At 47.8% G+C, this 24,849-nt stretch overlaps 1 protein-coding gene across 2 annotated transcripts in view; it reads right to left on the bottom strand.

The window, feature by feature from the left end:
• Positions 1 to 24,849, bottom strand: part of CDH26 (cadherin 26) — a 72,416-nt gene that overhangs the window by 35,357 nt on the left and 12,210 nt on the right. The window contains exon 2 of one of the 2 annotated variants that reach the window (XM_066587685.1): positions 939 to 995. The exons of the other annotated variant lie outside the window; for it this stretch is intronic. Coding sequence (XP_066443782.1) covers positions 939 to 995 — 57 coding nt within the window. The remainder of the gene's footprint in view (positions 1 to 938; positions 996 to 24,849) is intronic. 2 annotated transcript variants of the gene reach the window in all.

The following is a 24,849-nucleotide window of genomic DNA, read 5'->3' on the forward strand; positions in this document are numbered from 1 at the left end:
TATATGGCCAAAGACTACAGGGTGTCATCATCTGTACCCATACCCATACCTAAACCATACAGCCTGCACTCATCTGTACCCATACCCATACCTAAACCATACAGCCTGCACTCATCTGTACCTGTACCCATACCTAAACCATACAGCCTGCACTCATCTGTACCTGTACCCATACCTAAACCATACAGCCTGCACTCATCTGTACCTGTACCCATACCTAAACCATACAGCCTGCACTCATCTGTACCTGTACCCATACCTAAACCATACAGACTGCACTCATCTGTACCTGTAACATACACCAGCTGTACATATATTATATACAGGAGATACCCAGGTTATACCAGTATGCTCTAAATCACTATATACAGGAGATGTATAAGCTATATCAGCTGTACATATATAATTATATACAGAACATACCCAGGTTATAGCAGCATGCTCCATATCACTATATACAGGAGATGTATAAGCTATATCAGCTGTACATATATAATTATATACAGAACATACCCAGGTTATACCAGTATGCTCCATATCACTATATACAGGAGATGTATAAGCTATATCAGCTGTACATATATAATTATATACAGTTATAGCAGCATGCTCCATATCACTATATACAGGAGATGTATAAGCTATATCAGCTGTACATATATAATTATATACAGAACATACCCAGGTTATACCAGTATGCTCCATATCACTATATACAGGAGATGTATAAGCTATATCAGCTGTACATATATAATTATATACAGAACATACCCAGGTTATAGCAGCATGCTCCATATCACTATATACAGGAGATGTATAAGCTATATCAGCTGTACATATATAATTATATACAGAACATACCCAGGTTATACCAGCATGGTCCATATCACTATATGCGCCCAGCAATGTATGTTACTTGTTTACATCTAGCTACATACCCGTTTCATGCGTCTCTGGACCGCTCTCTTTGGCCGCTCTCCCAGGGAGGTGATTACCTGATAATAAATCACTAATTAAAGCAACTCGTCTGGAATAACCTTGTCATGGCGCATTGCCTGCTTGACTTGTCAATGGGCACTGCTATCCTGCACGCCGTGCTCTATCCGCCTTTGCATCCCTGGTGTCTACCTGTATGGCTCGTGCGTGCTCCTGTCCTCTTCCTTAAAGGGCCAGCACACTCTCTTTTAATCTGTCCCCCTCTAATTCCATTTCTGCAATTGCTACATTAGGCATACACTCCCGAGGGTGGATGCCTAAGCAATTTGATCACATACTGTCATTTGTGACAAAGCCCTCGTTTGGGTACCTTCTGGTTTTGACCCTTGCCTGATTCCTAACTATCCTGACCTCTGTGCTCCCTGATCTCGGCTCTGTTTTTTGAACTTCGCTATTGCCTATAGCCTGGACCTCGTTAACGGACCTGCGTTACCAGCCCTGACTTTAGCTAGTCTTTCAGCGGGCTCCTTTAAGACATCAGGTAATAGTATTTAGGCTGCATTCCCACAAACGTATATCGGCTCGGTTTTCACGCCGAGCCGATATACGTTGTCCTCGTGTGCATGGGGTTGGGGGAGGATGGAAGAGCCAGGAGCAGGACCTGAGCTCCCGCCCCCTCTCTGCCTCCTCTCCGCCCCTCTGCACTATTCGCAACGGGGAGAGGTGGAACAGGGACGGGGCTAATTCTAAAACCCAACTTAGCCCCACCCCCATCCCGCCTCCTTTCATTGCAAATAGTGCAGAGGGCCGGAGAGGAGGCAGAGAGGGGGCGGGAGCTCAGTTCCTGCTCCTGGCTCTTCCATCCTCCCCCCCCTCCCTCCTGCAGATGAGGACGACGTATATCAGCTCGGCGTGAAAACCGAGCCGATATACGTTCATGGGAATGCAGCCTAAGGGCGCCTACCCACTTGTGTTGCCGATTTTCGCGCGTGAAAAACGCGGCGTTTTCGCGCGTTTTTCGCGGCATTTTTGCGTGTTTTTCACGGCTTTTTTGCTCGTTTTTTGCAGCCCTCCATTGATAATCATGGGTGCATGAAGAGAAAAAATAAGGACACATATGCAACTGACAGTTCCTATGTGAAAAAACCCCACGAAACGGAAAAAAACCCCAGATGGACAAGAACACATTCTATACTAATTGCTCTTGAGAAAAAACGCAAAACATCGCAGGAAAAAAAAAATCGCAAGTGGGTAGGCACCCTTAAGGACAAAAAAAGCCCTTAGTCCTTGCAGTTCAGCCTATTACCCCCAATGTTGATCCAGAGGAAGGCAAAAAATAAGAACCCAATAAGGTAGAAGGCAATTTTCCCCAATTAAAAAATTCCTTCCTGCCTCCAATCTGGCAATCGGAATAATCCCCGGATCACCGATGGCCATGCCGAGCTCTCCCCACAATACCAAAAGTCACAGCTCCTCTCCCTGCTTGTGTATAGGGGAGGGCTGTCAGTCTTTACCCGGGTGGGGAGACCTTGGCATGGCATGGCCCGCCTCTTTGACCCAGCACTCTGTTCCAGCTCAGATCCGAGTGAAGTTTCTAAGTGTGTTTTTTTCTGAATTGCAGCAGCATTAGAGAATAAAACATACATGGGCCAAATAGGCATAACTGTCCTGGGTTCATGCTGCCCGTGGTTTGGGCAACAGGAATCTGGTGACAGGCTCACATTAAAGGGGTTTTCTGGAACTTTAAGGCTGCCTGTCCACGGGCAGGTTTTCATTGTGTTCCCCACGGTGATATTCCACATGGGCGATTGCGATATCGCTACGAGAAAATTGCGTCAGTATCCAAATTTTGCTCATGACATTTCTTTGCATCAGCGCAGCTTTGTCTCGCAAAAAGATTGCTGCCACTTGTGATTTTCTCTCTTTCCAGAGGGATATCCCCATAGTACGAAGAGAAAAGGGGCGGGGCTAAATAGATCCCCTGAGGGATATTCCCATAGTGCAGAGAGAAGGGGCGGGGCTAAATAGATCCCCCGAGGGATATTCCCATAGTGCAGAGAAAGGGGGGCAGGGCTGAACGGCTTCTACCAGGTATTCACCCATATCAAGTTGAGAGGGGTGGGGCTAGAAGGCGGATCCCTCTAGCCCTGCCCTCGATGAAGCCCTCTAACCCCGCCCACCTCTCTCCCCACTATGGGAAAATCTCTTGGGGAACCCAACGCTAGGGAGAGAGGTGGAGTAAGCCCCCTACTGCTAGGGAATTGCCCAGCAGCGGGACTGTAGGAATTTCCTGCTGCTTACAGTGAGACATTAAAAACTTGCTGCCCAGAAACACATATTAAATGTTCTGCTGTAAACTCCTATTAGTCCCCACGGGGATTAAGGGAACCCCCAAAGAGATGAACTGAACCCTTGATGCTTCCCCTCATCTCCGTGGGGACTAACAGGAGTCTACAGCGGGACATTTAAAATGTGCTTCAGTGTTTAGCGGCACTGCTGTATGGAATTCCCTCGGTCGGCAGAAATCCTCCAAATGACTTTTTAATCTTCTTTTCCAAGAGTCAGACACAACTAAACTCATGCTCTCATAGGAGTCTATGGAGACTTCTATGCAGCTCGCACCAAAGATAGGTCAGGTCCTATCATTTCACGCAGTATGGACCTTACATACGTGTATTGTAGCCATGCATGTCCTATCTTTTTTTGTGCGTCTAAAATTCCTTTACCTGAACGTTTCTATAGGAAACCTTTGGTTCTAATAGACGCGGTTTTCTTCACATGCCTAATCTGCGTGAAATCAACGCCCCGTGAACAATGCCTAACACGCGACAAGACAGAGCAAGAACTATCTTTTCACACGCTCAGTAAATGCGTGCAAGAAACACGCCCATGAGAACAAACCCATTAAAGTCAATGGGTTCTATTCGGCCCGTTTTGCGGGTGTGATTTTATGCGCACAAACACGTTCGTCTGTTTCAGCCCGAATACACAGCAAAATAGAACGTGCTGCGTTATTCTTTATACACAATGAAAAAACACAAGTGTGCGTGTAACAGCCAAAATCAATGTACTTGAATTGCCGTGATGTACAGCGTATTATATGCGCATACATCGTGCACGTAAAACGCAATTCCCATATGCTCGTGTGAGGCGGCCCAAGAGCTGCTGCACATGGCGAGAGCGATATCCAGCCATGATTACCGGCAGACATCGCCCTCACGATCCCTCTGAAAACCCCTGGATGCCGGGCTTTTTCACATGAAAGAGCCTCCCATCCCTGCGGGGGTTCCATCCATCCCCGCCGCTGCTGTCACAGCCGCAGCAGGAGGTCGCAATGTTCTCCTACTGTTTTCAATGGGGCCGACGCTGCTGCCACCGTCCCCATTGAAAGCAATGGGCGATATCGCAAACAGAAAGGAGGAGATGCTGAGATTTCTTTTCACGCAGCATCGCAGGAGTGAAAACATTGCAAATAAGAATGAAACTATTGAAAACCATTGGTTTCATAATCATGCGTTTGCACAAAAATCGCACGATGTTCTCGCCAGTATGAAGGAGCCCTAAGAGTTCCTTATTTCCTGAGGAGCTGCAGGATATTTATGGCAGAAGTATACCGTACGTAAGATTACCGGCCAACGTCACTGAAGTTACCTGGCCTGTGGCTCGTGGACTTGCCATAAATGTCTGCACTAGGAATACCCTGCTAATCACCACGCAACATGTCCGTCCCCCCACTAAGGTGGACCCCACATTATACCCACGGGGCAACACAGCACGGAGCCCCCTCCTCCACAACCAACTACAAGAGCAATTGGAGAACATTAACTGCATCAGAATAGCAAATTAGCCCCGATCCACTGGATAAGTTGCTGATCGGTGGGGGTCTCACCACTGAGACCCCCGCCGATCTCTAGAACGACGACCCCCGCAGTGACAGGAGAGTGGGGCACAGAAGTCCCATTCTTGAGATTGGCAGGGGTTTTAGCAGGAGGACCCCCATGAGCAGCCGGTTATTCCCTATCCTCTGGTGGGGTGGTGATATTCACTTACAGTATGGTGATAATTTTTGTAGTGTCATAACTTTTTCAATGATTCACTCACAGTGTGGCGGTATTATCTAGTCACTGCATAGTGATGTCATCCGGACCCAGAAGGGTGGGATTATGTCATGATCATATGCGGCATTAGCAGTCATGGTAAGGTGATGTTATCTAGTCATTATATAGGCGTGTTATCCAGGCCTAGGCTGTAATAGGGGCGAATTCAGGGGATAACTTGAAATTCCGGATTCCGGTAGAAGCCCTTTAAAAGCTTTTTTAATGTGCCTATTCTCCACATTGTGTCATGGGTTTTCTGTAATGCACAAAGTGATGTGTAAGGATTATATATACAGTTACGCCTCTGTGTATATATATATATATATATAATAGAATGATTCCACAGTAAACAATCTACTCAGTGATGTCATAGTATAGGCATAATAAACACAGTGATGTCAAAAAACAAGGATAATGCACAGTGACATCACAGGACAGAGATACGTGATGTCACAGCACAGGGATAATGCATGAATATGCTACATACTGATGTCGCAGCGCAGGCTTAATGCACAGTGATGTCACAGCACAGATATACAGTGATGTCACAGAAAAGTAATAATAGTGATGCACAGGAGAGACAAAATAGTGATGGTACAAGCCAAAAAAAATTAGTGATGTCACAGCACAGGAATAATGCATAACGATGTCACAGCACAGTGATAAACACACAGTGATGTCACAGCACAGGAAATATAGTGATGTTACAGTAATACAACTGTACCTTCCAGCTGTCTGAAAGTGCGAATATTAGTTGTGGGCCCCCATAGCAGCTGCTAGACCTGCTACTATAGTACTTACACCCAGATAGTACCCGGTGGTGATCTTAGTTATGTTCATTAGGTGTTGTGGCTGTAATACGGAACTTTAAAGGGAATCTGTCACCATGTTTTTGCAGCCATCACTGAGAGCACCATAAGGGCTCCTGCACACTTGTGGTTCTTTTGCGCGTTTTTTTCACACGATATCGCTGCGTTTTTTTAAGCAAATGTCAATGGGACTTTCTAATTTTAGAAACGCATCGCACAAAAATTACAAGTTTGCGCTTTGCGATTTTTGTGCAATGCATTTTTAACGTTAGAAAGTCCCATTGACATTGGTGTGAAAAAAAACAAAAAACGCAGCGATATCGCATGAAAAAAATGCGCAAGAAAAACGCAAGTGTGCAGGAGCTCTAAGAAATAACCGGCGGGTTTTCTGAAGGATTGCAGAAAGATAGGACAAGCTTCAAGTCTTCATTTCGAAACATCGCTGTGAGGGACAATAAATAAAAGTCGCATGTGTAAATAGAAGCATTGCACATAGGAGGTTGTATTTTCGTGCGCGTTTTGTACATCTCGCAACACACAAAACTTGTACGATACAATCGCCCGTGTAAATGTATCCTCCGATTACTAACTGCAGCACCCATCATGTGATCAGTCAACCACGATGCCAGCAATGTATTTTGCTGCCAGATGCCCGTACCATAGACACGGCGGACACGGTGCTTTACCGCTGCCCAACCGCAGTCTTACCCATATAAGAAGCTTCGCTACATCTGTGGCTTTAAAATGAATGGAATCAGAAAAATGTGAGAAGGAGGCGCAGATCCTCCCGTCAGCCTCTTATCAGCAGCGCTCTACTCCCCGGCGTCTCCCGCCAGTACGGGACGGTGTCCAGCTTCTACATCCCGAGACTTCTCCTTTATTATCCACCAAGGGCAAAGCCACAATCATGTGGGCGACAAGAACCGTCCTCCTGAGTGATGTTCCCACTGAGCCCACCATGGTGCTGGTCCGGCAGGTGGCCCATCGGTGCTATCAGCACTCAGGACACCTACGGACGGGGTGCTTTAGGTGATTCTATACAGTACTAAGGATCTAGCGCTTGTTATGGCGTGCATCCATGATAGACAACCAGTGACGTACCCCCGGGAATGAGGATGGAGGTTAAAGCATCAATAGCAACCAAAAAGTAGCAGAATCTATGGAGGGAAAAAAAAGGCTTTAAATCATGTACAAAACAGCATGGAAGGAAGGAGAAACATGGCCGCCGGGCGCTTCGCCATTCAGCCTTCTTCAATGCATTACACAGGTGAACACCCAGGTACGGGCTCTTATACACAAGCTGATAGATCATTTGGATTCCTGTATCCAGCAGGAATCTGACAGACCACCGTTCAGTGTAAATGCATGCGCCCACTGAACGAGGTACGAGACGCATGAAGAAAACTGAGTGACGGATCGGCCCGTGTGAACAGGTAGGCGCTAATTTATGATGAACTGCCCGCTTGCTGTGAATGGAGGTGGGTGGGCCGGAACAATCCCCATCCCGCTCTGCCTCTATTCATGGCCATGAAAGTCACGCAAGATTTGTACATTGTGGAATGCGCAAGTCTGAAACTTACTCCTTTTGAGATGCTTGTCCTATCTCTTCGTGTTCCTCGGAACGCATCGCCCATTGATTTCAATGGGACCTTTAATGCATCACGTTGCTCTCGCATGCTCTGCGATTGGAGGTTTCCCCATTCAAAGCAATGGGAAACACTTCCGATCCTCTATCATGCGTGAAACTCGTTCGAGAGCATCGGAATGCCACAGATGCGATGCAGGGTGTTCTTGCATCCACAGGTAAATCGCACATTCATGAGCGTGATATCGCACTCGCCCATGTGTAGATAGCCTCCAGCATAGGAACCAATATCGCTGGGATACCCAGTCGGGTAGTTTCTTTATTTGCAAAGACAATGTGGCCTCCGCATAGATCCATCCCGCGTCCTACCGAGTGCCATCCCATGCCGACAGAGGTGGTGGCTGTACCAGCTGCAGGGCGAACACAAGACTGTAATTCAACCTTCAGCAGGTATAAGACGTCTTTCCTGACTAATGATGAGTATTCCCCACCTTTCTCTATTCCCTCCTCAAGCTCCATAATACAACGTCCGGTAGAACATCCCACAACTTTTTTTCTGTAGGTTTCATTAAAGAGGAGGTGCACATGCTCGAACACTGCTTTATTCATGTGGGGACCTTTGGGACCTGTTTCTTGGTATGCGTTGCAACAGTTGGACCCCTACTGATCTGATTATTATCTCCTATATCTGATCTGCCTCCTACTTCACAAACTCCCCCCTCCCACTCTCAGATCACAAACTCCTCTCCTCTCCATCAGGCAACCCAGCATCTCCCCAGACCCTCCCACCTATCGCACCTCCAGGAACCTCCAAATCGTCCACATCCAAAGGTTCACCAAGACCTTAAAGGGGTTGTCTCGCGAAACAAAGTGGGGTTATATACTTCTGTATGGCCATATTAATGCACTTTGTAATATACATCGTGCATTAATTATGAGCCATACAGAAGTTATTCACTTACCTGCTCCGTTGCTAGCGTCCCCGTCTCCATGGTTCCGTCTAAATTCGCCGGCAGCTTGCTTTTTTAGACGCGCTTGCGCAGTCCGGTCTTCTCCATTCAGCACGAGCCGCTTCAGTGTGCTCCCCGCTACAGCTCTTCTGCGCATGCGCAGACGAGCTGTCACTGCTCGGGAGCGCGCTGGAGCGGCCATTCTGTACCATCCTCTGTTAGAGGAAGGTGCAGAGCTGCCGAGCTGTCCGGAGAAGCCGCCCAGCTGTCCCGCCGTCCAGCTGTCCTGGTAAGTGATGGGCCGGGGGGGCTGCCGCTGCGCCGGGGGGGGGGCTGTCGCTGCGCCGGGGGAACTAGCGCTGGGCCGGGGGGGGCTGCCGCTGTGATGGGGGAACTAGCGCTAGGCCGGGGGGGCTGCCGCTGTGATGGGGGGGGCTGTCGCTGCGCCGGGGGAACTAGCGCTCGGCCGGGGGGGGCTGTCGCTGGGCCGGCGGGGCTGCCGCTGTGATGGGGGAACTAGCGCTGGGCCGGGGGGGGCTGTCGCTGGGCCGGGGGGGCTGCCGCTGTGATCGGGGAACTAGCGCTAGGCCGGGGGGCTGCCGCTGTGATGGGGGGGGCTGTCGCTGCGCCGGGGGAACTAGCGCTTGGCCGGGGGGGCTGTCGCTGGGCCGGCGGGGCTGCCGCTGTGATGGGGGAACTAGCGCTGGGGCGGGGGGGGGCTGTCGCTGGGCCGGGGGGGCTGCCGCTGTGATGGGGGGGGGGGCTGCGCCGGTTACCTTCTGCCTGGCGGTGGGTGACTGGTCGGCCGTGTTCACTCCAGGGGTCCGGTCGGCGGCTGCGGGGCGTCTGGTTGCCATGGAGACACAGCTGGTAGCGTCTCGGGAGCGCGCACGTCGGGCTACAGCAAGCGATGCGAAAAGAGCTGGCGGCCATCTTGGGAAAAAGTTTTATAAGTTGCTGAAACGCTGGAACGGTAAGTAGAAACCAGCTAGGAAAGTAATTTACAGGGGTAATTAGTAATGTATGTTTAATTAGGGGGACTGGGCAAAAAAAAAATTCACTGCTTCCTCGAGACATCTCCTTTAAGGCCCATTTAGACCCAACAATTCTCACTCAAAAATCGCTCAAAGTGGTCTTTTGAGTGAGAATCGTTGGGTCTAAATGCACGGCCGTTCATCGTTGTCTTTCAGCAAGCTGAAAGAGAACAATGAGCCTTATTAGTGCCGCGTTGTGAGTTCTCAGTGGGACACTGCTCATGCTATTGTTTCAGCTGGTACCCCGCTCAGAGAACACAGCTGGAATAAGAAGAAGACAGCACGCCAGCTGTGTTCTGCATGCTCCGCTCAGAGCGCTCAGCTGAATACCAGCTGTGCGCTCCGTGAACTCAGCAGGAGTATGCAGAACACAGCGCTCCAGCTGTCTTCTGTATACCCCGCTCGGAGCGCTCAGCTGTATACCAGCTGTGTGCTCTGTGAGCACAGCAGGAGTATGCAGAGGACAGCGCTCCAGCTTTGTTCTGCATAGCTCGCTCAGAGCGCTCAGAAGTATCCTAGCTGAGCGCTCCAAGAAGACAACGGCTGTATGCAGGAGACAGCAGTCCCACTTGTCTTCTGCATACAGCATGAGCCATCATTTACATACTTATGCAAAGTGAACGCTCAAAACTGTCACTCAAACTGCCATGGCACATTTTGAGCCATCATCTTGCTGTGTAAATGCACACAACGATTGTCTTGTATTTTGAGCAACTTCTGAGCGAGAATCGTTGTATCTAAATGGGCCTTAACAGTCCTCCCTTTCCCCTATTTCTCTCCTCTCATGCCCCAATCTGGTTGTCGGATGCTACTCCACCACCCTCAGACGTGCCCTGGATGAAGCTGCAGTCCATGTGACTCGAGCCGTCCACTGCAGACTATGGCAACCTTGGCTCACGCCCCAAACGCTCTTCATCTGGCGGTGCTCCAGGTATGCTGAACGGCTGTAGGGAAAATCAAATCTGCCCGCAGACTTCTTCCACTTCAAATTTATGCTCAAAACCTCCAACCTCGCCCTTCACCATGCCAAACAAGTTTATTTCAGCTCGCTTGTCTCCTCATTATCCCAGAACCCCAAACAAACTTTCGACACCTTTCACTCCCTCCCCAGCTCCAAAGAACAGGCCCCATGACGGATCTCTGTTTGCTGTCTCTAATACTATGTCCTCCCTTACACTCTCAATAAACCAACCTTCTCGTTTTCCCATCTTCTACCAGCTGACCTCCCCCCAACACCTCTATATCAGTATCTGTAAACCAATGCATCAGATGGGTAGCGTATATCGGCCATTTGTGAAAGTGCCGATATAGTATGAGTTCTCTGGGCTAGGCCGTATTTCAGCCAGAAAAGATAATTCCAGATCTATCTTTCCCAGCCAGCAGGAATACACACCCTATGCGCTATATTTGCCGGCTGGCCGTTTTTGCGCATCGGGAATACGCCCATCTGAACTAATGCATTGGTTTCCAATGCATTAGATGGGGAGTGTATATTGAGCGGCTGTGAAAACGCAGCCAATAAACGCTCATGTGAAAGAGCCTTTGGGATGGTCTTCCAGCACCGATAGCAGGGGCATGCATAGCTGTAACAGACCAAAACATCATAATGGGGCCCTCCTCTGGTGCTGGTTAACAATAGCGCAACCCTAACCATCAGCAGCAACTTGGTACTTGTTTGCCTTTATCTTCTTTTCATAGTAAAGGATTAAAAAAGTATTCCTAGAATCTCCTATCCACAGCTGAGACCCCCATGGACCACCAGAATAGGGTTCTTGTGTCCCCCTTTCCTCTTGTGTCCAGTGAAGAGGAGATTGCATTTTTTAAGCGGTGGCCGAGCTCGTGTGCTGCAACTCCATTCATTCTGATGGGACTGCTAGGGACAGCCAAGTACAATGGCCCGACTCTCTTGGGCAGTTCCATAGAGTTGAATTGAGGGGCAGCAAGTGTGGTCAGGCGCGGCTTCCCTCAAGCTTCCCCTCACTAAGTGGGTGCATTGAGGAGGAAAACGGGGCATGAGACTACCATTCTCGGGACTGGTGGGAGTCCCAGCAGTGGATACCCATGGGGATACTGAAGGGGATAAAAGCTGATAGCCTTTCCATAATAGGGAATTAAAGGGATATCTCATGATAGGTTCTTGCAATTCCTTTACTTGAAAGCATGCAGCCAAAAATATCTGGGCCCTTCTTTCCAGGGGCCCACAGCAGCCGCCAGATCTCCTCTATGGTATATATTGTATACTCCCTTGTCAACAAATAGCTAATATGGTATCGAGGAGCTGCATTAGTGAGGCCTGTAATTCGTAATCTTTTATCAAAAGTAGTGCAAGAGAAAAGTGGAGAAGTCGCCCATAGCTGACATACTCCATCCCTTGAATACAGCAAACTGATCGGTCGCTACTGGCAACTTTCCTTCTTAACTTTTTTCTTTTGTTACATCTGCCCCCTACTGGAGATAATGGACTAGATATAAGAGGATGCAACCACTTAGAAAATTGTCTGAAATTTGGGATAATTTGGGCAGATTATCCAGTTCAATGCTCAAGATGATGACTTGCTTGAGGGCCCCACGGGCTCCGCCATCTCTTGTCTTTGTAAGTGTCACATGTAAACATGTCAAGACCCATCCTTATTAGTTAATTATGGTAATAGCAAGTAAAACCTGTTATTTGGGCTGGGAGGAGCTTACTTCAGCCTCATACAGTATAGAAAGCATTACAGCTTGTTGTATGTGACCTTCGGGCAAAGTGTTTCTTCAATGTCTTGTAATTAAAGAAATTGTGCACCCGTGATGAACGACGCCAGGCGTTAGTCCGTATCTCTACCTTAATTAATCTATGCCTTTCTATCACAATGTCTTCTACCCCGAATGGCCACTTTATTAGACCCCCATCTAGGAGCGCGTTGGACTCCTTTGATCTTCAGAGCTGCAGCAAGTCATCGTGACGTAGAATCTAATAGGTGATGAAACCATTCTGCAGTTATATCGGCCCCTGCGGACAGGAAGCTTCTTGTGATTGACGCAAATTAGATGTAGGTGCTGACATGTTCTGACCAGCTGACAGAAAGGGGTCATCGATTCATGCTGCTTGTGCCAAATTCTGACCTCCCATCAGCACGGGGCAACAGAAATCTGTATCCATCTGACCAGGTGATGTTTTTCAACTGCTCACTGATACCATTTTTGTGCCCCTTTGGCCTGCTGGAGTTCCACCTCTTAATAATGATGCTTGACTGTGCAGCTCCTGTTGGTCAGAATGATTCCTGACATCCTCCTCTGACCCCTTTAGTTGACAACTTCCGCTGGATATCTTTTCACAATCACACCATTCTTGGAATACTCTCCACAGCATTACACGAAACAACCCTACATTATACTCATATCCAGCATCTAATATTGGATGGGTAGTGACGCCAATTGAAACATAAACATATAGATAATTATTGGGTGTAACCCTCGCTGGTCCCACCTTTCTTGGAAATTGGACTTCAGTTATAAATCAGCAGAAATACGATGACTTCCCTAGATATATGTTTATGTATGAAGTGGGGTTGGGCTAGGATGGGAATGCAGAGCTACCGCAATCCACATCAGTGAAGAACACTGGAAAGATGCCTGGGACTAGCACTGCACAAGTATGGCAACGCTCTTCCATCTACACTCCGGTGCCTTGGAGGGGTAAATCTATACAACTTTAGACACAGCAGAAAGGAATCCTAAAATATACAAAGTACAAAAATAGCCTCATGCTACCATTAAAGGGGTTGTCCCATGAACACGCATGAGTCTATGCACTTTAAGGGGACTGTCGGAAACAGCCAAGTGACTGAGCTTGGTTATCACCAGCAGCTCTACTGAAATGAGTGCTGCGGCCGTTGGCATGTGCGACCACCATTGCAGGACACTGTGGACTTTAGTACTTGGGATCCGTAAGGAGGGGTGGGATGTCCCAGTGGGCAGACCCGACTGACTAACAATATATCCCTTATCATTAGGGGTTAACTTGATTTCATGGGACAAGCCCCCTATTGGCTGTGTAGATTTTGGCAACTTTCCCCATTTTTCATTGCTCCGATACATGTAAAGTTTGATTATTAGTTTCTAACATGACACATTGTAGCCCCCATAACAATATGTGAGAGAGGGATAAAAGGAGGAAAAATGAGATTATATCAGTCAATGATTAAGTTATGGAATAAGTTTAAACAGATTTTACAACTAGAAGGATTTACTATATCCCCCCCCCCCCCCCCCTCCTCTGCAGGAACCCTAAACTACTACAGTTTTTTAGGTTTTAGGCTTTTTAGGGATTTTCATCATGGGAGAAAAGAGAGATAATCTCTTTGAAACAGGTACATTCTGGGGGTCTTTTTTATGGTTTTGACCAATTTAGAGAGCTTTATGATGTTCCCCACAGTTATTTTCCAGCTCCTTCAGTTACAGCAGGCGTTTGTTGCTGCGGCCGGTCTGTATTAGTATTTACAGTCCAACACTCTTTCCTTGGGTGTTCTGGAGCTACGAAGGGGTAATATCTTATTTGTATAGACAGATGCTTTTTTAGGCTGCCTGTCCACGGGCGGGTTTTCATTGTGTTCCCCGTGGCGATAATGCGACCGCAGGGAACGCAGTGAAAGCTCTCAATTGCTTTGCTATGGAAAGCACTTTCCCCTGTCCACGAGCGGAAAATCATTGAGATTCTCCGCTCACGGCCGGCAAATCACAGCATGCTGCGATTTGCCGCGATCAGCCTATCTGTCAGAAAGGCTGACAGCGGAGATCCGTCTGCCGGCTCCTGCTCCCGGGCGGCGGCTCCCGCGGTGGAGATCCGATGCGCGATACCGCAACGCCCGTGGACAGGCAGCCTTACTCTTTACAGCAGTTCCCAATAAAGGGCTCATGCCCACGAGTGATGCGGAGAACGCCCGCGGATTTACCCTGCAGGAGTACTGCGATTCAAAACAAAAAAGTGTCAGCGAGTGATGGCGTTTTTCCGCGGTCTCCATTCCTTGATACCAATGGAGCCCTCCTGCGGCGTAAATCCGCAGTAAGATAGAACATGCCGCGATTTTTTTCAGGCAGAGAGCCATTAGCTTTGATAGAACCTCGCTACTGCGGAATTCACGCGAGGATGGTCTGATATATATAATGGATCGTTCACATGGACTGCTGGTTGTATTGGGTCATCGTAGAGAAGCTGATGGGATTTGGGGAGGAGGGAGAGGGGTGAGAAGGTGGGAAGAGGGAGGTTTTTTTCTCTTTTTTATGTATGTGTCTAAATATTTTTTATTGTTGTTGGGGAGATTACGATCTGCTTAATACAACTACCGTATGATTAATTGTATTGTTGGGTGGTAATGAAGTGATGGAATGTGTTGTGTATATTATGTTTATGCATGTATGAATCTGTAGTAATTAAGGCTCCCTCACTGCTTTTTCAGCGCAGCACTACATGCTGTACAACGCTGCCATTCATTTCATTGTGGCTGCTCACACAAGCGTCTATGTGCAGCGTTTCTAACACTGTGCTTCAACAATGATGCATGTTCTGTTTTTGGCCGTTTTTGCCCTGCATCGCCCATTGAAATGAATGGGCAGCGGTTTCCGCGCTGCTGAAAATGTGATACAACTTGGTATCACGTTTTTGGCAGCGCAAAAAAAAGGCATCCCTAGCTACACTATCTGCAAAAAAAAGAATACTCACCTTGCAGGTGCAGCCGGGGTCTTTGTCGGTGTTTTTGGAGATTTGGGCCGGCTAATGGCACTTGTCAAGCCGGCAAAGCATCTATTGCTACTGAGGGAGATTGAATTCCCCACCTCCTAGCAAGAGATTGCTCTAATTGGCTGAATCGGCTGAATGACAGCCATCTCAGCCAATCACAGCCAGCACTGGACTCACCAATCACAGCCATTCAATGACATTCATTGAATGGCTGTGATTGGTGCATCCAGTGCTGGCTGTGGTTGGCTGAGAAGGCTGTCACTCAGCCAATTCAGCCAATCGCAGCAATCTATTACCGGAGGCGGGGTTCTAAACCCTCGCTTACAGTAATAGATGATCTGTCAGTGAAGGGGAAGCCTGGAGCAGCGCCAGAGATCAGCGGCCGGGACCCTGACAGCACCTGCTAGGTGAGTACTGATTTTTTTCAGCATCCTTGACTGTGCTGAAAACGCAGCCATAATGCTGGCATGCTGAAACCGGGCTGAATCTGTAGTAACGCAGCGTTGAAAAACGCTGTGTTTCTGCAAATGCCTGTGTGAGGAAGGCCTGAGGGGTAATTGTATGCAAAATTACAACTTCAATAAAAATGATCTAACTGAAAAAAAAAGTTTGATTAAATAATAATCACCCTATTCTGACCTGTGTGTCTCTATGGAAACAGACTACAACAAACCCGGTGTAGTCTGACCTAGCCGTCATATGTAATTCATTTCCTCTGCCCCCTCTTCTTGATAAGTTACAACAAGTAGAAGTGGGAGCAGATATAAGAAATGAACATATAGCTGAAGGACTACGGGGTTGTTTACAGTCTGTAAGTATGGAGACACATAGCTCTGTATAGGTGTTGCATACACAAAACGGTACCATTTTTTTAAAACCAAAAGAATTTCCAAAGTGAAAATTTTTAAAATAATGTAATTACATTCCTGCAAGAAAATCTGGTGTCAAACGTGCAAATAAATCCTTTTACACATCGGCCAACAATAATCCCTCACAATATCTAGATTTGCAACTTCTAAACTGGCAAAGTTAACAGGACTCTAAAAGGACTCTATGCACTTATTCACGCAAACGCATTTGCACTGTGTATTACAGTACGTGTGCACAATTTGCATACGCAATACGCAGTGAATAGAACCCATTGATTTCAAGGGGCTCGGCCATATGTGCATTTTATGGGTGCTCATTTTGGTTTCACGAAAAATATCACTGCATGTCCTATTTTCATGCATACTGCACATAAAACTGTCACATATACAATTGCCCATTGAAATCAATGGGAGCATGCTTCCGTGTTTTTTTGCGTGTGGAAAAATACTATAAAATACGCACACATGCGGAAAAAAAACAACGCACATCGTACAAATACGCAGCATCAATGCGCACATAAATACACCTATGCCCATGTGAAGCCGGCCTATATCTACAGTTATCCCAGAAGATAGCTCCATGAGAGAGAGTTAGGTTGTTAGTCCTGGCCCCTGCTACAAAGCTGCCTATACTGAGCAACCAATCACTAGTTAGTTATCCTGTACGAGGGGCGGGACCGTGACCACTTCTCTCACTCCTGTGACAAAGAGTAGTTCAGCGAGCACAGGGGATGTCATGAGGGCACAACTAGACTCTGACGGATGCCAAGGTAAATAATAAAGAAAACTATCTACAGTAAAACAAAAACACCAAGTAATGTATTTGAGGGGGAGTTACCCTTTAAATAGTCACAGCACTTTGAACAAACTTGTCCTTATGTAATAACCAATGTGGTAGCAAAAGCACAAATCACTTTACCTAATATGATGATTTTGTGCTGAAAAAGTCTTTGTAAAGTGCTGCCCACCAGATCCTCTCTTGTGACAGGGACAAATGACAGAAAGTGGGGCAGGTGTGATGTCCTATGCTACCCATAAAGACCTATGGAAAGGAGAGGGGAAAGAGGGAAATAGAAGCAAATAAACTCATACCGATGCTGCTGCAGCTCATAGCGAGTGATGTAGTAGATTCTAGAAAGTCACCTGAAAGTACAGGTCGACCTTAAACTGGTATCCCTTCTAGTGCTATGGTGCCATCAGCTCTCATTATAACTATAGTGCATGCGGAGTTAGCAATTGCTCTTAGGCCTCAGTGTCTTAGAGGGATCAAAGCCTCCTTGCTATATAAGTGGCACATTGTGGGTGGCTAGCCGTTACAGTTTTGGTATTGAGGCAATGTTAGTTTTCTCTTATGTGTCTCCTAGACCCTGACCCTAACATCAGACACCACTGTCCCTAAGTAGCCCTCACTCATCGATACTGGTGAACCTAACTGAAATACTGTCTCTGAAAACAAGAAGGCACTAGGATAAAAGCCAAACAAGAAAGCCGAATAATGAAGCGAGGCTAGGTACATACAAACAAGGCATGAATAGATAAACCATAGGCTAGGAAACAAGACTGGACTAAACGAAAGGAACCAGACCAAACTGACAAGAACAAATTAGACTAGAATAAGGTAGAAAAACTAAACACGGAATAAGGTATAAACTCATGTTGCTACTGCCATCACACTGCAATGTATTACTAGAAATATTTAAAGTGAAGCTAGCCAATAAGACACTCCTCTCCAAAGCGAGGCTAGCCTGAACAGTGTGGTCAGCTGACCCACCTTAATGGATCAGCTGTGGGAACAGTTACATAGCAATTGCCCAACATCAAACTTAGAAGTCAGGAGAGGATTCTGCAGGAAGAGAATGTCTCCTAATGGTAACACTGTGGCCATCATGCCGGGTTGAGGTAGGGTTGCAGAAGAAATATGATACAAGTTAATATATGGATGATTTAATACATTGTCTAACAAGAAAGGTAACTGTGGAACTCTGCCCATGTCAATAAACGAGAAGCTACAGCACTGCAACATAATAACCGTTTCTGAGACTAAAGCCGACTTGAGTGCCAATATTTACATATGGATGGGCAAAACCAAACAGGGTCCAGCACAAACATGTAGACTACAACTGAATACAGAAGAGACCAGTGCCAAAACCCCACATTCACCGTCACATAAACATTTCATCAACTTGACTTTATAAACCATGAAATCCATCACTTTACCTATAAATCCAACAGGAGGGTAAAGATCAGTAAACAGCAGAGAGATTGTAAACTCATCTGCAAACGATACAGGGTCAAAACTAGAGAAACGCATCTAGGAATAATGAGGAATAGTCCCTAAAAACGGTTCCCAATACATACAGAATATTAGCACTGAACTCATTGAATTACGGGAACAGAGGCTGAAAAATGATCTGCACTACTGACCTGTCCACATGGGAAGAGCTAATTCATTATTGTTGTATACATAGCTTACAAAAGTATTGGCCCCCCACCAGTCCTGTGCGGTCCGGTGGTGTGTGAGCATTAGGTATACAGGAGAGGATCGCACAGGAGATCCCAATACAGAAGCCACCAGATTCCTCCAGGTGTAGAGCTGACAACGGGGTTTAGTGAGGGGATGTCACTTAGTGTAGAGCTGACCATGGGGTCTGGTGATGGGATGTCACCTGGTGTAGAGCTGACCATGGGGTCTGGTGGTGGGATGTCATCAGGGGTAGAGCTGACAACGGGGTCTGGTGGTGTGATGTCACCAGGTGTAGAGCTAACAATGGGGTTTGGTGGGGGGATGTCACCAGGTGTAGAGCTGACAACAGGGTTTGGTGGTGGGATGACACCAGGTATAGAGCTGAAAATGGGGTCTGGTGGTGGGATGTCACCAGGTGTACAGCTGGCAATGGGGTCTGGTGGTGTGATGTCACCAGGTGTAGAGCTGAAAATGGGGTCTGGTGGTGGGATGTCACCAGGTGTAGAGCTGACAATGGATTCTGGTGGTGTGATGTCACCAGGTGTACAGCTGACAACGGAGTCTGGTGGGGGGATGTCACCAGGTGTAGAGCTGACAACGAGGTCTGGTGGTGGGATGTCACCAGCTGTAGAGCTGACAACAGGGTCTGGTGGTGGGATGTCACCAGGTGTACAGCTGACAACGAGGTCTGGTGGTGGGATGTCACCAGCTGTAGAGCTGACAACAGGGTCTGGTGGTGGGATGTCACCAGGTGTACAGCTGACAACAGGGTCTGGTGGGGGAATGTCACCAGGTGTAGAGCTGACAACAGGGTCTGGTGGGGGAATGTCACCAGGTGTAGAGCTGACAACAGGGTCTGGTGGTGGGATGTCACCAGGTGTAGAGCTGACAACGGGTCTGGTGGTGGGATGTCACCAATCAATCAGTACGGGACATCGCAGTGCTTTTGGGTCTTCCAGAGTCCACTGTTGGCCATGTTATTGGGAGATGGAAGCCATCTTTTGTGTGCGGTGCAGCCATGTTCAGGGAGACCCCGTAAACTGAAAGAATGTGGACAACAAAGCCTTGTATGAGCTGTGAACACATCACGCACATCGTCTGCCCTCGCTCAGGAGGTCTCACAGGCCATTGGAACATCCATTAGCATCAGATGCTTCCATAAGGAACGGCATGCGAAGGGTTACCATGGACAAGCGGCTGTCCACAACATCACAGCAGAGACTGCACAGCGGCGCCTGCAATGGGGATTGGAGCGTCGTTCTTGGACTGTAAACGAGTGGAAGAAAGTGTTGCAGACAGATGTATCACCGTACACCATCTTTCCATCGGATGACGGCACTTGGGTGTGATGGTCGCCTGGAGAGCAGCTTCTACATGACTGCATTGTCCCAACAGTGAAGTTTGGAGGAGGTTCTGTTATGGTGTTGGGTGTTTCTGCTGGGAAGCATTAGGGCCATTGGTTATAGTGAAGTCCATCCTCAATGCCAATGGGTACAGAGACATTCTGGACAATGTGGCATCACCCACCCTGTGGCAATACTTTAGTACAGCTCTGTATCTCTACCAACACGAGAAAGCACCATGTCATACAGCACACAGTGTTGAGGAGTAGAAAGTCTGCAACCAAAGTCCAGACCTTATCCCATCGAGTATCCTTGGGATGAACTAGAACACTGTATCTATGCCCACCCAACACGACCATCTTGCCCGCATCACTATCTGAAGCTCTCCGCAGATCCACCCCTGTATTTCAGCATGTACAGTAGATACAGCGGTTTTCCCACCACATCAGTTACTTTGGTCAGGAGTGCGGCGCACACAATCTGTACTTCAGTTTATTATTCCTGGCAGGTAATCGCATACCTGTAACCAGACTCCATGGCAAGGTGTCATCTCCTCACGACTGGATCTGTTTATCACATGGCTTCCACGCTCCTGTCTATATATCCCTTCTCTCATTCCTGTCGAATCCTTCATTCCCTAAACTTCAGATACTAAATAATAATAGTGTTATCACATCACACAGTGATCTCCAACCAGCGGCTCTCCAGCAACTGCAAAACTACAACTCCCAGCATGCCTGACAATGGTGGTTCCTGAAACACCTGGAGAGCCACAGTTTGCAGAGTATTCAGATTATTAGCTGTTTGAGGACTGTGACCACCGGCTGGCTGTCCCACATTGCACATACCAAGGATTATTCGAGCTGTGCTTATATCCTAAGGGCAGGCAAAGCAGCGACATCACTGTCAACCAGGCGACAGCCGGGAATGTGCTGATCAACTCATAGTAACACCAAAGTGAAAGGTTACCTGCATAGAAAATACACAGGACTCTGGTAATAGATGGGGATATACAGGGACAGCTCTCTTCGTCTCATATCTACAGCGGATATAAAAAGTCTGCACACCCTTGTTAAAATGCCGGGTTTTTGTTTCAGATTCATTTCCCCCTTCATGTGACCCGTTATCTGGGTAATGCCATTGGGAAATAAACGGAAACCTTTTAGGGTGGAAAAATAAAAATAACAAAACTAAAATAATGTGATTGCATAAGTATTCACACCCTCCTATATTTGGGGATCTGGTTGTGTTCAGCATTAGCCAATCACATTTCAGCTCCTGATAAATAGCAGTCCGCACTCCGCTGCCATTACTTACAGGGATTCTGATTCCTTCAGATCAAGTTCAGCTCTTCCAGGATTTTCCTGACACTTCCTTAGTTGGTCCATAAAGATCTTACAAGACATGAAAGGAGCCTGATTGTTGGAAGGTGTCAGTCAGGAGAAGACGACCAAAACATCTCCAAGGCATTACATGTACCATGGGGCACGGTGAAGATGTCAGCAAAAAGGGGGTTACATTTGGTACAACAGTGACATCACCAAGAACTGGACGTCCCTCAAAAATTATGAAAAGACCAGAAGACAATTGGCCCTGGAGACTGCCAAGAAGCCAAAGCAACATTAAAGGAGCTGCAGGAGTTTCTGGCAAGTACTGGTTGTGTAGTCATGTGACAACCATCTCCCGTATTCCTTATCAGTCTAGGCTGTGGGGGAGTGGGGCAAGACAGAAGCCTTTTTTAACAAGGAAGAACATCCAAGCTAGACCATGTTCTGTCAAAACCTCCATCAAGTCTGCCAGATGTCTGAGGAGAACGTGTTCTGTCTGATGGGTCCATTGTGAAACAAAACCTTCAGGCCTCGGCTAAAAAGAGGAAAAGGAATTTCCCCTTTCAGCACAACAACGATCCAAAGCAGACCGCCAAATCGCCAAGAGAATGGCTTCACCAGAAGAAGATCAACGTTTTGGATTGGCCCAGCCAGAGCCCTGACCTGAATCCTATTGAAGATCTGAGGGTGACCTGATGAGGGCGCTACACATACGAGATGTTCTCACAAACTGAGAGATTTGGGGTGCTTCTGCAAGGAAGAGTGGGAAAAGATTGCCAAGTCAAGATGTGCCCCGCTGATAGACAACAACCCAAAAAGACTGAATGCTGTCATAAAGTCAAAGGGTGCATCAATAAATATTAGTATGAGGGTGTGTATATTTATGCAACCACATCATTTTAGTTTTTTTTTCCTGTTTTCACCCTAAGTGATTTCAGTTTGCTTTTCTAATGGCATTGAACAGATAACGAGACAAACGGAAGGTGGAAATACATCTGATATGATTCATCTTAGTTGGAACACAGCACTTTAACAGGGGGTGTCTACTTCGTATATCCACTCTATCTATGGCCACTAGTGAACAGTCCATTCTTGAAGCTGATGTGATGGAAGTGTTGGAAGCTGGATAAATGGTCAAGTGTAACAATCAGAATAGTCTTGTGGGGTATTCTTGGTATGCATTGGTTAGTACTAGAGATGAGCGAACGCGTTCGTCCGAGCTTGATATTCGTCCGGATATTAGGGTGTTCGGGATGTTCGTTATTCGTAACGAACACCATGCGGTGTTCTGGTTACTTTCACTTCCTTCCCTGAGACGTTAGCGCGCTTTTCTGGCCAATTGAAAGACAGGGAAGGCATTACAACTTCCCCCTGTGACGTTCAAGCCCTATACCACCCCCCTGCTGTGAGTGGCTGGGGAGATCAGGTGTCACCCGAACATAAAAGTCGGCCCCTCCCGCGGTTCGCCTCAGATGCGGTGTGAGTTAGATGAGGGACAGTGCTGTTTGTACCGGAGCTGCTGTAGGGAAAGAATTGGTAGTTAGTGTAGGCTTCAAGACCCCCCAAAGGTCCTTATTAGGGCCACTGATAGCTGTGTGTTGGCTGCTGTTAGCAGTGGCAAATTTTTTTTTCTCAAAATCGCCTCTGCAGACCGTTGCACCTGGCATTAGGGACAGAAGTGCTGCATAGGCAGGGAGAGTGTTAGGAGTGAGTGTAGCCTTCAAGAACCTCAACGGTCCTTTCTAGGGCCATATTTATCCGTGTGCAGTACTGTCCAGGCTGCTGTTAGCTGTGCTGCATTTTTTTTTGCTTCTCAAAATCGCCTCTGCAGAGCATTCCACCCTCCATTGATACTGCAGGGAAAGAATTGTATAGGCAGGGCCACAACACAGTTATTATTCATAGAATATACGCAGTGCTGCCTTTTGGTGGAAAAAAACTGAAAACAAATCTATTTGTCCAGCCTCTGTCCGTCCTTACGGGCGGTGGACACGTGTGAGCTGCTTGAACAACATTGCTAAATCAGACGCACCCAGCTACGCTTTACTGCTGGCTTCGCCATTTGCTTTCCTTAATTGGGAAAAAAATACCTGCTCTCCAAGAGTTATAATAACTCTGCTACCCTCACGTTCTGTGACACATAAGCAGGGACACAGCACAGTTATTAAACTTCTCATGTTCATTGAATATACGCAGTGCTGCCTTTTGGTGGAAAAAAACTGAAAACAAATCTATTTGTCCAGCCTCTGTCCGTCCTAAGGGCGGTGGAGACGTGTGAGCTGCTTGAACAACATTGCTAAATCAGACGCACCCAGCTACGCTTTACTGCTGGCTTCGCCATTTGCTTTCCTTAATTGGGAAAAAAATACCTGCTCTCCAAGAGTTATAATAACTCTGCTACCCTCACGTTCTGTGACACATAAGCAGGGACACAGCACAGTTATTAAACTTAGATAATTCATTCACTAGAGGCAGTGGGGCCTTTCGTTTTCCAAAAAGGGCAAAAATTATATTTGGCCTGCAGTCTTGCGCCAATTTATTTCCTGCCTGTGAAATCAAATCACTGGTAATACAGCATGCTGAGGGGTAGGGGTAGGCCTAGAGGACGTGGACGCGGCCGAGGACGCGGAGGGCCAAGTCAGGGTGTGGGCACAGCCCGAGCTCCTGATCCCGGTGTGTCGCAGCCGACTGCTGCGCGATTAGGAGAGAGGCACGTTTCTGGCGTCCCCACATTCATCGCCCAATTAATGGGTCCACGCGGGAGACGGTTATTAGAAAATGAGCAGTGTGAGCAGGTCCTGTCCTGGATGGCAGAAAGTGCTTCGAGCAACCTATCGTCTACCCGCAGTTCTGCGCCGTCCACTGCTGCCAATCCGAATCCTCTGTCTGCTGCTCCTCCTTCCTCCCAGCCTCCTCACTCCACTACAATGACACCTGCTCAGGAGCGGGAACACTCCCAGGAACTGTTCTCGGGCCCCTGCTTAGATTGGGCAGCAGCGGTTCCTCTCCCACCAGAGGAGTTTATCGTCACTGATGCCCAACCATTCGAAAGTTCCCGGGGTCCGGGGGAAGAGGCTGGGGACTTCCGCCAACTGTCTCAACAACTTTCTGTGGGTGAGGAGGACGATGACGATCAGACACAGTTGTCTTGCAGTGAGGTAGTAGTAAGGGCAGTAAGTCCCAGGGAGCAGCGCACAGAGGATTCGGAGGAAGAGCAGCAGGACGATGAGGTGACTGACCCCACCTGGTGTGCAACGCTTACTCAGGAGGACAGGTCTTCAGAGGGGGAGTCAAGGGCATCAGCAGGGCAGGTTGCAAGAGGCAGTGCAGTGGCCAGGGGTAGAGGCAGGGCCAGACCGAATAATCCACCAAGTGTTTCCCAAAGCGCCCCCTCGCGCCATGCCACCCTGCGGAGGCCGAGGTGCTCTAAGGTCTGGCAGTTTTTCACAGAGACGCCTGACGACCGACGAACAGTGGTGTGCAACCTTTGTCGCGCAAAGCTCAGCCGGGGAGCCAACACCAACAGCCTCACCACCACCACCATGCGCAGACATATGATGGCCAAGCACCCCGCAAGGTGGGACGAAGGCCGTTCACCGCCTCCGGTTTGCACCCCTGCCTCTCCCCCTGTGCCCCAACCTGCCACTGAGATGCAACCCCCCTCTCAGGACACAGGCACTACCGCCTCATGGCCTGCACCCACACCCTCATCTCC

The sequence above is a fragment of the Eleutherodactylus coqui genome, chromosome 13 (genome assembly GCF_035609145.1).
Source record: "Eleutherodactylus coqui strain aEleCoq1 chromosome 13, aEleCoq1.hap1, whole genome shotgun sequence".
Classification (NCBI taxonomy): Eukaryota; Metazoa; Chordata; class Amphibia; order Anura; family Eleutherodactylidae; genus Eleutherodactylus; species Eleutherodactylus coqui.